Source organism: Etheostoma spectabile, chromosome 1 (genome assembly GCF_008692095.1).
Source record: "Etheostoma spectabile isolate EspeVRDwgs_2016 chromosome 1, UIUC_Espe_1.0, whole genome shotgun sequence".
NCBI classification, from domain to species: Eukaryota; Metazoa; Chordata; class Actinopteri; order Perciformes; family Percidae; genus Etheostoma; species Etheostoma spectabile.
In genome coordinates, this window is record NC_045733.1 from 10,599,598 (window position 1) to 10,614,286 (window position 14,689).

At 40.5% G+C, this 14,689-nt stretch overlaps 1 protein-coding gene across 2 annotated transcripts; it reads right to left on the reverse strand.

Annotated features, from left to right (window-relative positions):
* Positions 1-870: 870 nt before the first annotated feature.
* arl14ep (ADP-ribosylation factor-like 14 effector protein) lies at positions 871-13,351 on the reverse strand. Of its 2 annotated transcripts, XM_032513291.1 has the most exons (6): positions 13,138-13,351; positions 10,522-10,717; positions 10,290-10,418; positions 8,575-8,717; positions 7,903-8,136; positions 4,055-5,917 (listed from the first exon to the last, which is right to left on the reverse strand). In XM_032513291.1, the coding sequence occupies exons 1-6, from the start codon at positions 13,206-13,208 to the stop codon at positions 4,165-4,167; spliced, it is 2,526 nt and encodes an 841-aa protein (XP_032369182.1). In that variant the 5' UTR covers positions 13,209-13,351; the 3' UTR covers positions 4,055-4,164. The 2 variants fall into 2 exon arrangements, with proteins under 2 accessions (XP_032369193.1, XP_032369182.1); XM_032513302.1 differs by lacking the exons at positions 4,055-5,917; positions 7,903-8,136; positions 8,575-8,717 and adding exons at positions 871-1,512; positions 2,743-2,783.
* Positions 13,352-14,689: the final 1,338 nt, after the last annotated feature.

Sequence of the window (14,689 nt, forward strand, 5' to 3'; positions counted from 1 at the left end):
TCCTACCCAAAAAGACTGAGTGCTGTAATAAAATCAAAAGGTGCTTCAACTAAATATTAGTTTAAGGGTGAGCACACTTATGCAACCAGGTTATTGTACGTTTTGATTTTTCAACCTCGAAGATTTCAGTTTGTTTTTCAATTGAATTGTTCACATTAAAGGTTACATTAAAAGTGGAAAAGGTTCGGACATGATTTACCTTTTGTCTAATTTTTGTACATCACAAAAACCTTAACTTTAACAAGGGTGTGTAGACTTCTAATATCCATGTATACCACAATCTGACAAAGGCAATTCATATTATGAATATTTACTGTGGGGTAAAAATCTTGGGACAGTCTTAATTATAAAACAATGTTCAAATCTACATTTATATGTAATTAATCTCATTAAAATCCAAGGGCCTAAATAACCCCCTCCGGAATCTCCTACAGGATCGATGCAATCCCATTAGGGCGTTATAGTTATTCCTGTTTTATAGTTCTGCCTGGGTCTGTCAACAGTTTGTTTTTTAGTTTGTTTAAGTTTTACCAAATTGTTGCCAGCTTTGGGGAATTTTTTCCCACGAGAAACGTCATACATACAGATGCATTTTGAAGCTTGAACACTACAGAGAGATCAGAGATTTAAAACTTTTTTTATTCAATATGCAAATAAAACAATTGCTCATGAAGCCTCAAAAACTTTTTGTTACTTACAAGTACTGATTGATATAATGTAAAACATTTTCTTAATTGTTAGGTTTTTCTCTCTGAAACTACAGGTATACTAGGTGTACATATACATTTCTCTCATCCATAAATGTCAGATGTTTCAATGGGTGTCCTGATTCCAGTTGCATATTTCAGGTGTATTACGATTTCACATTATTTTTCACTTCTTTAATAATCCAAGTAGAACAGAAATGAATTATTAAACGAGACATAATTCAGCAACTCACTGGGACAAAGTGGAATTTTACCTAAGACAGTTACATTAAACAATCAGGTTAAGTGATTCCCACCTCTGCAGATGTTACACTGCAGCCATTTAGAAAAGAATGGCAGGATAAATCCTCAACTGGAAAACCCACAAAAAAAAGCTTTAAAGGGGAACTGGGCCAATGATTTTAGGTGCAACAACAAGCACATCCAACACACGCAGATAAATAGCAGTGACCATTGTGGAAGAATCCTTAAAAAAACCCCATCAGTTTTAAATTGGTTTAGCGCCCTGACTGGCAACCGAATTCAGAGAGAGGGCAAGTGTTTATTCCTCGAAGTCCCCTGAAGAGTCGTTGCTAACTAAATAGCAAACTTGTTCCGGATGATCTCACCACCCTCCACCTCCACCTGCTCGTAAAGCCACTTCCTGTCGCAGCGGCACTCGACGCCACACTTGCGTGAGCCGCAGTCAGGGCAGGGGTAGAAGCAGCCCATGCAATCCACGTCCAGACAGTCACACATGTCCTTGTTGTTGGAGAGCAGGCGGCCTTTGCTGTCGTACACTCTGCTCTTGGCTCCCACGGCCTGCCTGGAGGCACAAGATGAAGGACTGCCGTTACTGATCCACTTGTCTTGAAACATTTTCCAGTCAGTGGGTTTTCTTTCATTACTGTCTCTGTTTTATTTGTATCCTACTCTAAAAAATAATTCCTTACATGTGGCAAATATTCACAAACTTCTAGTTTTTTTGTCTTGACAGACAAATTTCCGTCTGCAACGAAGCAATCCTGGAAGTGGAACGTCAAAAATAAAGACTACCTGCCCATGGTATCTTATTTTACAATTCGTTTAACAGATAGCTGTTATTTAGTAGACACCACCTTACTGCACTAGCTACAAGTAGAAGCTTTGTGTTTATTTATAATTTGGGAAAAGATATGACTTTTTGGAAGATGCCGAGATCATGGATGAACAGAGATGAGTAGATTGTGTTGCAGGAGGGGTTTTAAGGTTTCTATTTTATTTTTTGGCTACTTTTTTCTGAATCCATTGTTACCTATGTGAATTAAAGCTGAATACAGCTGCCTTCTACTCACAGTGCTGCATTTTATTCTGTTCAATTAAAAGAAGGAGTCCGACTCTAATCCAACACACTTTTGGTCAAATATTGCGACTATGTCATTGCGGTCCACTGGCCGTTGTTCTGTGTCTGCGCTGAAATAAAGCCGATGTTCATACACGGCTTTGGCTCTGTCTGGCCCTAGATGTATGAAGAGAACATTTAAGCTTCTGTGGGTGGGAAATGTTTACATGCGCCTCTTCAACAATGGATCTCTAAATGGTAAATGTTGGCGGGTTTTTTTAGATAATGACATCAAAACCTTAAGTGATGTTCAGGTTAGACCAGGTTTCCTGCTATCGTTACGTATTGTACACGAGGTGAAAATATCTCACATATGCCGTCTGCGTTTGGTCTCTTATGTGTGTCAGACAAGAGAAACATCACAAATGACATCGTGAGCACAGATACATAAGGTATGGTCCACCAACCAACCAAGCCTTTTTTTTGGGGTGTATCTTTCTGTTTCACAAGAACGTCTGGTGATGGCCACAGTGCAAATTGATTCACATTTTTTTGAGTGAACAAGCATCAGGCTTATCTGGGGAAGGGCTACATGATGAAAAGAGCTCAGTGTTTCCAAGGACACTCACTCACTTCTTTCAATATCAGAGATAAAGAGGTGAATATCTTAAAGAAATATGTGTAACATAATTCAGTAGAGCTACCGTAAGAAGAAAGAAACACACACAGTCTCACCTGTCAGAAGGTTGTTTTCCTCCACGGCCTCCTCGTCCCCCCTGTGACAAAATAAATAAGAACATTTTATGCTTTGGTAAATTATCCCCCATTGGTTTAGGCGTTGGCAAAAGTTAATCATAAGAAGAAAAGTGACAATTGGGGTTTAGTGCTCTGAACCTGTGAATATCCACCATTGACTGATCTTTTAGATTCATTTCTAATAAATGATTAAGTCTATTCAGTTACTTGGCTGTTGTAAACTTTGCTGTTGCTGCTCTAGAAATATTTAGTTATATTTAAAATATAAAATAAATCCTAAATAAATGCTAACCCTGTTCTAAAATGTTTTTTTTTGAATAATTAAAGAAATAAAAACATTCATTAGTAATGAAAAAGAACCAGTTAGAGTATTGACAAAGAACCAACTTGTTATTAGTAAATAAACTCACATGGCCGCTGATTGAATGTAACCAGAATTATAGTGAGGAAAAAAAAGTATTTGCCCACTGACAAAGAAATGTCAGTCTTTAATTTTAATGGTGGATTTATTTAAACAGTAAGAGACAGAATAACAAAAAAATCCAGAAAAACATGTCAAAAATTTTCTAAATTGATTTGCATTTTAATGAGGGAAATATGTATTTGACCCCTCTGCAAAACATGACTTAGTACTTGTTGGCAATCGCAGAGATTTGCACAAATCTCAAGACGGATTTTGTCCCACTCTTTTTTGCAGATCTTCTACAAGTCATTAAGGTTTTGAGGTTGACGTTTGGCAACTCTGACTTTGGGATTAAGGTCTGGAGACTGGCTGGGCCACTCCAGGACCTTAATGTGCTTCTTCTTGAGCCATTCCTTTGTTGCCTTGGCCGTGTGTTTGGGTCATTGTCATGCTGGAATACCCATCCACAACCCATAATCAATGCCCTGGCTGAGGGAAGGAGGATCTCACCCAAGATGTGACAGTACATGCCCCCGTCCATCGTCCCTTGATGCAGTGAAGTTGTCCTCACCAAGCTGCTTGGCAATGGTCATGTAGCCCATTCCAGACATGTGTAGGTCTACAATCTTGTCCCTGACATCCTTGGAGAGCTCTTTGGTCTTGGCCATTGTGGAAAATTTGGAATATGATTAATTGCTTCTGTGGACAGGTGTCTTTTATACAGGTAACAGGCTTTAAGAGTTTTAACCTGTATAAAAGACACCTGGGAGCCAGACATCTTTCTGACTGAGAGGGGGTCGAATACTTGTTTCCCCTCACTATATAACCATATAACATGAGTTGAACAACAATTTGTCAATAAAAAACAGCTTTATTGGGGACTCACTGTATTGAACCTCTCAACATCACCGCCTATACTATATATCCTATATACCACACACACACACACTTTGTCATAGACCCAAGGCAGTCCTAGTGTTCTGATCAGCGGCCATTGTCTACAGTCCATTCCGTGTGTGCCAGGTATTGAAACAGTCCCTCTGTGCCACAAAGCACAAGGGCACATTACATGACACGCAGCCAACTGGTGTTTTCTGATGGCAGAGCACGCAGTTCCTTCTGCCCGTGGTGCTTGCAGCCCGTCTAGGCACATCAAGTCCCTCTGGAAAGTAGTGTAGCTTGTGCGAACCGGTTTGGTAGGAGGGGAAAGGGAATTTCTTCTTTAAAGCTCGAGACTTTGACTTAGAGCCTAGGTCTGCAAGCTCCTCAACAAGGGCCTGCTGGAATTCCTTCTGTGTCATAGTAGGATCCCTGTTGCATTGTTGATAAATAATGTGGGCATTCACCACAGCAATGTCCAGAATGTGGAAGAAAAAAGTCTGGTACCACTTCTTGGTCTTGTCGATGACATTGTAATACCCAGTGTGAGCGTTAGACCGGCAAACCTTCCACATGTGCTGCTTATAGTCTTTGACAGCTACTGGAATAGGGACACCAGTCTGCACCAATGTCCCAGCTTTCCAAACTCTCCTCCTGACCACATCACCATTGTAGGCCTTGTGAATGGTAGAACACATGACGACCTCTTGGTTGTCCATCCACTTCACAAAAAGCACTTCGCTGTCCCTGATCCACTGTAGGGTGCCCCGAGGAATACCCCTGGGGAATTTGTGAGGAAACCCAACTCTGTTTGCACTAACGCCACATGCACCAATCCCCTTTTTCAACAGATTCTTGAAAAGTTGAGAACTGGTGTAGAATTTATCAACATAGAGATGATAACCTGTGCCCAGACATTTGAAGTCCATGAGGGACATCATCGACTTATAACTCAGTTTCTTCCCAGAGCCAGAAGACTTGCCCTCATGCACAAAAAAGTTCCATATGTAGCTACAATTAGAATCAGCTAATACAAACAGCTTGTACCCCTGCTTGTTCCATGTTGCATGCTGCTTGAAAGATAGCCTCATTTTTGATGCTATTGTTCGTTCATTAATTGAAATCTGTTGATCGGGTTGGAAGTGTGACTTGCATGCTTTGACAATGTCGTCGTACAGGGGCTTTATCTTGCCAAGATGGTCGTATTCTGGCGTCCCCTTCTTTGCATCATTCTCCTCATCAGCTTTGATGTCACTTAAGTGCAGAGCCCTGTAGATGATGAAGAATTTATGCCCTGAAATGACAGAGGAGGGGAATGGGAGAGAGAAGAGTCGGGATCTTTTCCAGTAGTCACCCAGCGCAGAACACCTTAACAAGCCCATGTAAATCACTACAGCAATGAAGGAGAACATGTCTTTGATGGTGATGTCGTGCCATGCTCCTTTTTTCCCGTCTTGTTGCTTTGCACCATATGCATTGGTGTTTGCCAATAACGTCTTGAGCACAGCCTCTGTAAAAAAAAGTTGAAAGAATTGCAGTGGACTGTGAGCAACTCTGGTGCCCTGCTGCGGTCCAGGTGGTCTTACTGGCATGAAGACCAGTGGAACAGGTAAAACATCCGGGGCACCCAAGGAATGCCACTGCTGGTTTGCTGTGTGGGGGCCAGGAGGAGAACCAGAGGCTCTAGGTGTCCTTCCTCTTCTACCCCAAGCACCTCTGGCAGCACGGGAACCTGAATGTCCAGCGGTGGGTGTGCTGGAAGCAGCCTCCACCAATCCACTGAGGGTAGTTAAAGGGTCAGCGGGGGAGGTAGTTGGGTGCTTGTCCGGTCGAGTGTCGGGCTCCCCATCCGAACCACTATCTTCATATGAGCTACAAAAAAACAGTGTAACGCACAGTTGTTAGCAAAATATCCCCAATCGGTCATTCACAATGTATTATCTCAAAAGTGTAATGTACTCAATACAGAATAAAATCCTTTTTCCAGTGAAATATTGCATGCACAAAAGTGACGTCATAGTAAATGATCACCTCCGAGAAGAAAGACAGATGAAGTTTCATTTTGCACTTGTGTAATGACAATAAAAGGTTCTCTCTCTCTCATGGATGAGGCCTGGCGGGTTAAATCTGCCATCCTACAAAGAGTACGCCAGGCAGGCTCACAACTGACCACCTCACAGGCGGATGCAGTGGAGACTGGGTCACCTCAGACATATGCTGTGTCTAGACAGCTGCGGACGCACAAGCAGCTCCAGGAAAGTGGTTGCATGTGTCCACAACAATGCACGCAGCATCAAAGTTAATGTGCTTGATGGGTGAACTGGGACCCTGTTTACACGTACATGGTTATTTTGACAAACGGAGACATTTCCCTTTGTTTGTACCCTTCGGCACTGGCGTCACTCATTTAAGGCACCCTGCCATTCTTGCTCTAACTTACACTACTCTCGTAAGGGGGTTGCGGCAGAGCGCACTACCGCAGGAATTACTTGCTTTTCAACGGTAGTATGAAAAAAATCCATTCCGTCTCAGCTGTAGCTGATTTAATTCAATACAATGCCCAACACTTTATTGAGAAACACTTTACTTGAAGTTATCTACATAAGAGTAACATGACACTGTCATGAACATGTTATAAACATTATAACCCGTTGTTACTACTTTTGTAACTTATGGGATAGGAACTTGTTTCAGAAGGAGAAGAGAGAGAGAGAGAGAGAGAGAGAGAGAGAGGAGAGAGAGAGAGAGGAGAGAGAGAGAGAAGAGAGGAGAGAGAGGAGAGAGAGAGAGAAGGAGAGAGAGATCATTGCCGTTGCTGAAATACGTGGTGGTGGTTGTTGTGTGGGAAAAAAATTGCACTGCAACCCTTGTCAGATGTGTAATCCAAAGCCAAACTTTATTATTTTTAGTGCAGAGGGATCCATTACATTACGTTACTAGCCGTAGCCAGTCTCGTTTACCGCAGGTGTTCAGCGTCACTTGTTAATCTTATCAATGGGTTCCCGGCCGTGCATGTGACAGCACCCAATCAGATCACCTAATCAGATTTTCTCATCTGTATATGGATTTTCTAAAATCGTAAAGTTAACTCCTCCTCAATATCAGAAATAAACAAAGTAATTTCAAGTCAAGGTCAAGTCTTTTATAAACGTTTATCAAGCAAGTCTTAAGTCTAACTCGAGTCAAGTCATGTGGCTTGAGTCCCCCATGTCTGGTTTTAGGTTAATGTAATATGTGCTTACCATCTGTGGCCCAGTTTACATTCTGACTTACAATTTGGTTTTATCTATCATGGTGATCTGCAGAGTTAAATATCATTAGCAAAACCAGGTGTTTTTTTGCTCCTGTAATTTCCGTTGGAAAAGCGGAAGGGGCCGGGCTGTAGAATCTTTGGTTAAAAGGATCATACCTGTTTTGGTCCAGAGCCTTGTAGGGCTCTGATTGGGTCAAAGATTAGCATTCCAGAATCTTTGGTAGCAACCCATATATATCTATGGCAACCAAACTTCACTGGGGAGACAAACGTGTGACGGTGGTCAGGAAGATGTTGTTGTAGGGGGGGGGGGACCAGAAAATATAACGGAACGTTGTAGAAATGTACTGGAGTAGAAAGTATAGAGAATTTCTGCAAAAGTAACAAAAAGGAAAAATGCAGATGTGTGAAAAAGGTACTTAAGTACAGTAACGAAGTATTTGTACTTTTTTACATTCCCAGTGTCATGTGTTTGTGACAGTGTTGTGTCACTCTTGTGTTGATACCTTCAAGTAAAGTGTAACCCTTTATTTATGCTGTGAAGACGTGAAAACGTGGCTATACAAATCTCAATAAAATGTAAAAGATCACTCTAAATACTCACCCATCTGAAATGTTGTCACAGCCATTGGTAAATATTTCTTCCGAATCATATTCACTGTCCTCACTGCCAGTCTCTGCTGAGGTTAGTTCCATATCCAAGTCACGGGAGGCGGGGCTACTGGCTGAGGAAGAGGAGCGCCGCCGCTTCTGCCTACCAGGTTCAGCAGGGGAGGGGGCTGGCTGGCTCCCTTCTTTAGTGCCGGACTCCCACTCCGAATCACTATCTTCATATGATCTACAAAACACAGCGTCATTCCCAATTTATTATATCAAATCAAAAGGGTAATCTAAATACAAAGCAATTTCTTTAGCTTGGTAGACACTATGTTATTAGTTAAATATTACATGCACAAAAGCAACTTTTATATATGACGTCATAGTAAATATATATAAAGAGAAAATCAAACTAATGCGAATCAAGGGTAAATACAAATAAATAAATAAATTCCAAGACTGGTACAACTACAATAGTATGTTTGTATCATTGTTCACCTGCTCAAATTGGGATAAGTATTGAAATTATGTTACCTATCAAATAAAGTCGTGAATAAAAGACAGCTTCTTTAATTTATTTGATTTCAATTCAATACAGTTTAATGGTCCCAGGGAGCAATTTGATAGGCAGAAGGCAAACATTGATATAATAAAGTAAAAGACCATTCTATATACTTACAGATCTAAAGCGTCGTCGGTACTACCATTAGAAAACATGTCTTCTCTTTCCGTATCATATTCAGCGTCCTCACTGTTGCTCTCTGATGAGTCTAGTTTCATATCCAAGTCCTCTTCTGTAGTACGCCGTATCTTCTTTGTGACCTTTGTGAAATATTCACAGAAACCAAATAATCCACGATCAAAAAGAACTCCTGTTTTCGAAGGTGCACCTCTCCCCTCACCTCAGAATGCACTCTGATTGGCTGATTCACGAAGCATCTCAGTGAATTTCGAACGCACTCCATTGTGCTGTGTTCATAGAAAACTTTCATTTTTCTGAATGTTCTGTTTTATCCCGACGTGTATTTAGCAGCTTTTACGTCATTTTATGATATTTCAAAGTTAAACTATCGCTCAGCTGTGTACAGCACTTTATAAGAAAGAATTTTGCACCGTGACGCATTGACATAATAATAACAATAATACATTTTATTTAAAGACGCCTTTCTTAGCACTCAAGGACGCCGCACAGGGAATTCATAAATTAAGAACAGCAAAACAAATACTATACAACAGCAAAACAAACACTATACAACAGCAAAACAAATACTATACAGCAAAACAAAACCAATACTAGACTGACATAGCCAGTGCAACAAAACTACCGGTGCTGTAAACAGATGAAAAAACTAATATTGGCTATAATTGCAAATGGCTGGCTTGTAGATAGACAACACCTAACATAGTTTAACCTAATAACCCAATCTTATTAAAAATATGGTATATAGTATATGTCCCCAGCGTCTGCTTGTGGTGCCCGGTTAGGAATGCGCCTCACAACCCCTGTTGTGTGGTGTAATAGTTGATGAAATGCCAGTGGGGACTGTGATTCAAGAAGAGTCATGGTTTGGCCCTTCTTATACCATTAGTATATCACCATGCAGGTTTGATTCATTCAGCTAACTGGCGTTAGCCCGCTTTGTTGATTCATAGCACACTAGGTTCCTAGCTTTCGTCTGTAGCATAAGTGCTAGCCAGACAGCTAGTTAGTTTCAGTGTGCTGTTGGCCAATCCAGGAAGACGAGAGAACCAGACTGACTGCTGAAACCAGCCACTATTTCTGAACAAGGAGGTGGTCGCAGCAAAACGCGATGGGGTGGAAGTGAGTCGGGAGTGGCTGATAAATTGAGACCAGAGCGGAGAGACGCAGCTCTCTGCTCCGCTCAAACTGAGCCTGGTCTAATTTGATGGCGCTACAGCACGTTGCACAGAGAGAAAATAATTTGACCATTCTCCCCTTGTTAACAGGTACTGTATGTGAAATATGAATGCAAAATAGTTATGGTAATATTTGACTTTTTTTTTATTGAACAACACAGCCTCAAATATTTGTTCCATTCACATTCATAACTGGAATTTTAACACTATGGTCTGGTATGAATCTGTAAGATAACCACTCCCCATTCATTTTAATATGAGAAATGGAAACAAAGTAAAATAAATACAAGTAGTCCTTTGAAAAACATAATTTATTAATTATAAACCATTTTATTTATGTATCTATGCTAACTCATTTGAAAACATGTATTGCCTCATTTATTTCAGGGTTTATTTCATACCCCTATTTATTTAATATTGAATGAAATGCCATTGCATGCCAAGTGGCCCTCCCCCTGTGGAACCTAACTCCAGACCTGCTACCCACAGTACAGACAACAGAAAGAGAAAACTCACCCTCATTCCTCCTCGTTTTTCTCTGCGTAGACTGGCGCCCTCTTTCGCACGGTCTCTTTCTGCTTGTGTTCCCATTTGATTTGCAACATTTGTCTCCTTTGGTACCACCCCTCTTTTACGCAGTTCAATCTGTAGAATGTCACCACACAGTTAGTCACTTCATATAAAATACAACAGCGTGAGTTGTTCAGACTGAACCCAAACTGTTACAGAAAAATAGTTTCTAGAATACCTTTGAGGAATCCTGCCCCTGGGTGAATATGGTGGGCACTGCATCCTCCCTCAGAAACTGTTTGCCATTGTAGTCCCTGAAGCAGTCGGTCCTGAAATGCTCTGAGCAGAGGCAGGTGTTGGCGGTTGGGATGAAGTTTTTCATCCCCAGGCTTTGTACCCATTTGCTGGCAAGCTGAGGTTTGCTGAGTGGGAACCTAATACAAAGAAGAGAGAATAGATGTTTTCAAACTAGGCGGCATGACTTCAACATTTGAATCCATAAACTGTGTATCATTAAAGTGGATAATAACAAACACATCTAAACACTAGGCTCGCAATAGCAATGATTTACCATTGTGGTTCCAAAATTGGACTTATTCCTACATTGTGTATATATTACCCACTTGCCCTGACTTTCCCTAGGTGCCTATTCTGAAACTGCACATGCCTATATTGCCATAATGATAAAACATTTAGAAAACCAAACAGTTGTTTTTTCATGAAGAGAGGGAGTTGCCAGATGTATCAACAATTAATGTTAGTGCTGTCCTCTGGCAGGCAAATCGATGCATTTGCATAGTTGACGTATAAGCGCACCAAGGCAATGAAGGGGACACAGAAACTAATTTGCTCACTCGCATGCACTCATAATCCCAACTGTGCGTGGTGCAAACAATTTGATTGTGAAAGTGGCTCACAGAAACCTTAGAGGTTTTGTTTTGGCATGATTTGTGATTGTATTTACCATCATTCGCCCAAAATGAAAAGGCCAAAATTGTTTTATTTTTCAGAAAGGGAAACTGTTTCATGATGCAGATTATGAGCTTCTGCAAAACAGCATCAGAAAGCTTCACTATTGCAAGATCCACATACAATTACATACACACTAAATATTTCATTTGCAAAATGCAGTTAGGTATATACCAAAAAAGACCTCCGCTCAGTTGTTCCATAGGCTACAGTACTTTTGCTTAGCCATGGACTGCATCAGGTGACAGCAAGAAAATATGGATTTCTAAAAAAGAAAGCATATAAAACTATCCTATTTTACACTGCTACCGTGATAGTTTCAAGTTGTTAGATAAGCTATCTGGCTGTGTGTTGTTTGTGGGGGCTGGATATTGATCTTGTCCTTGCTGCACTAAAGAGATGGAAATGTGCTGTATAGAGGGAAACTTGGACACAGCCTCAGACTAAGTGGAGGCTGATGGCACATAATTGGCCCATCGGCACAAACAAAAGGATACGGAATATCTTGGACGTACGCCTCTAAAGAGCCCGGCGGGTCTGGTGTTAAACGCTGTACATTATCTCGCAACACCACGTAATGTAATTAAAATGTGTAGTATTTTCTGTATGTTGGAAAGCAGCCACCGGTGCAAAGACTTTGATGCAGTAACATTTTATCAAGACATCATGTCATCAGCAACCATTCAGTTACCGAGTTACCTTTTGTGTACTTCCAAAAGCTTTGCCAGTAGTCTTAGTTAGCACAATGTTGTGGGTATCTTTTAATGTTCATTTAGCTAGGTTTCTGAGTTGATTCTTATTGCCTAGCATTATTTTATTTCAGCTTACACTACACTGTCATCAGTCAGACATCTTTTTTTATTGTCAAACCAAACTGTCTTTGATATTTTATGTTTTGTTATTATTATTTTAAGGTTTACGTATTTCAAATTGCAGACACCTCACTAAACACTGTACATTTTACCCAGCGGTGAACATACCCTCTCTGGCAGTTTACTCAACTTTATATCTTTATATATAAAAGGACCTTCTAGGCAGGCTCCCATGTTACATATCCGATATTCTCTCTTTTCAACAGTACTTATGCTTGACAGTCCCAGAACACTTTTTCATTGAATGTACCTCAAGCATGGATAGCGTTGTTCAAAAAGGCTTTCATGTTTGCCCCTTCTACATGGGATGACATAGAGAAAACACTCAAACTAGTGTCTAATTTCCTTAAATGACTTTAGAAGGTAATGTTAAAACCATAGAACCCATTGAGTCCATTCACACGTGCAAATGTTTCAATTAATGGCACTTTTATTTAATTGTAATGCACGCGAGTTGTCTTTGTCTCTTTTGTGATTGAACATTTTTGCTACGGAACTAATGTGTTTGGCTATTTTGGCCAGGTCTCTTTTGAAAAATAGATTAGTATATCTCAATGAGACTAACTTGGTTAAATAAAGGTTAACTAAATAAAAAAGCTTAACGTGACAAGATACAGTTCGACTTCCACGTCAGTTTAGGACAAGTCTACGTGGTAATAACGTTAAAATACAGCAGTAAACAGACCTGGGAAATGTTATTGTACTATTATTACATTTAAAAAAGCAAATGTTTGTAGCTAGTTTATAAAAATAGATTACGCTAGCTCAATGTTAGCTAACTAAGTTTTCAAGCTAAATAGCACGTTACTAGTACCGTTAACTTTACCAGAAAAGATGCATTTCGAGGTAATTGTACGATATGCAAGTTCAAATTAAATTAAATCGGTACGTATGGTTTTACCCACTTTAGGAGGATATGTCAGTAATTAAAGTAAACGTTTCAAACTTAAGGTTGAAGCTAACGTGAAATGGCGCTTTCGCTCAACCGGTAACAACATAGCACAGAGCTCTACCTGTAGAATCGGATTTCCGACCCTTTGACAAACTTATTGTTGCATCCTGTTGCCGCACAAATAACAGGCATGGTGTCCTTTCGGTCCAAACGAAGAGAAAAACCTTAATCCAACACGTGCAGGGGAAAGAACAGACTGGCGGGTCGGTTTGTGATTGTTTTTTTCTGGCTTCTTCTTCGGCGGAGTAAATATGTATATCCTGTTCTACTTCCTGTCGCCCGCCCCCTAGCGGCGGCTCAGGTGATCACTCACATTTATCTATACTGAGAAAAGGAGGTGTAGGCACATGCATAGATCTAGATGTGGTTTAAATCTAAAAAGACCCAGGTAGGCCGACCACCTGCTGGAATAGGGAGCATTTGCAAATTGTTTTGCAAGTTTATTTTTGCAAATTAAAACTGAAATAAAAGTGAGCTGCTAGCATGCAGGCAAGTATATTCACTCAGTGCTGGTCTGAAGTACAGTTTTCATGCACTTAATTCTACTTTGTTTATTATCACGTTTAAAGGTGCTCTAAGCAATGTTACACACTTAAAGCTGCAAAGATTCATTGATTACTTGTCAGCTGTTAAATTAATCGGCATTTTAAAAAAAATGGTTTATTGAGCATTAAAGGGGTGATAGAATGCAAAACCGATTTTACCTTGTCATATGTGAATACCGACAGTTCAGTGGGTAAATAGGACATACATAGAAGCTTTAAATCCCATTGACATGCCTTTCCTCTGAATATCTCACATTTTGAAACTGCCGCTGAAAACGGGCGAATCTCAACAAAGCCAAAAGATGACGTCAGGATCTCAAAACCTGTAGCTTTGTCACGCCCATGGACGTATAAGGAGAACGGTCCAGCCCCAACATCTACACACAGGCCACTGACCTGAGACCAGCTCCTAATGCAGCTAGCGTTAGGTCGATTAGCTGTCCAACTGAGAACGCGACGGGCATGGCTGCAGTTTATAAGGAGATCCCAGGGAACCTTTCCCCCAAAGACAGTTCAAAACTTTGGACAGTTTAAAGCAGGATTTGCTAAGCTGCGGTTGCTGTTCCGACTGTCTGGTCATCCCAACATCAAGCTGTAAGTATGATTTCGTCGCTAACAGTAACATTAGCAATGCTAACGTATCCTGTAGCTAGCATAGGCTGAATGTGTGTTGATAACTGTAATGGCAAAGGGGCTAACGTTTCATTTTCCTAACTGTTCCATTCGAATAAATACCCTGTAGCTCCATCTATAGTTCACGATGCATGTTTGTCCACTTTGGCAGGCTACTTTGTATTGTATTTCAGCAAGAAAGCTAACTGCAGCTGAGTAGAATCCTGATAGTTTGGTTGCTAGCTAGCGCTAAGCTGTAACGTTACTCAGCTAGCTAGCTATAGCATCCCGTTAGCTTCGACAACAGAACTGGAAACGTTATCATTTCATATGATATCGAGTCAATCTCCTGAAAACGGTGTGTATATAGACGGCAATGTATTGATTTGCAGTTTTTTTTTAATTTCAGACCACATCACAAGAAAGTCAAGACACGAAAGATGCAGCTTGCTAAAC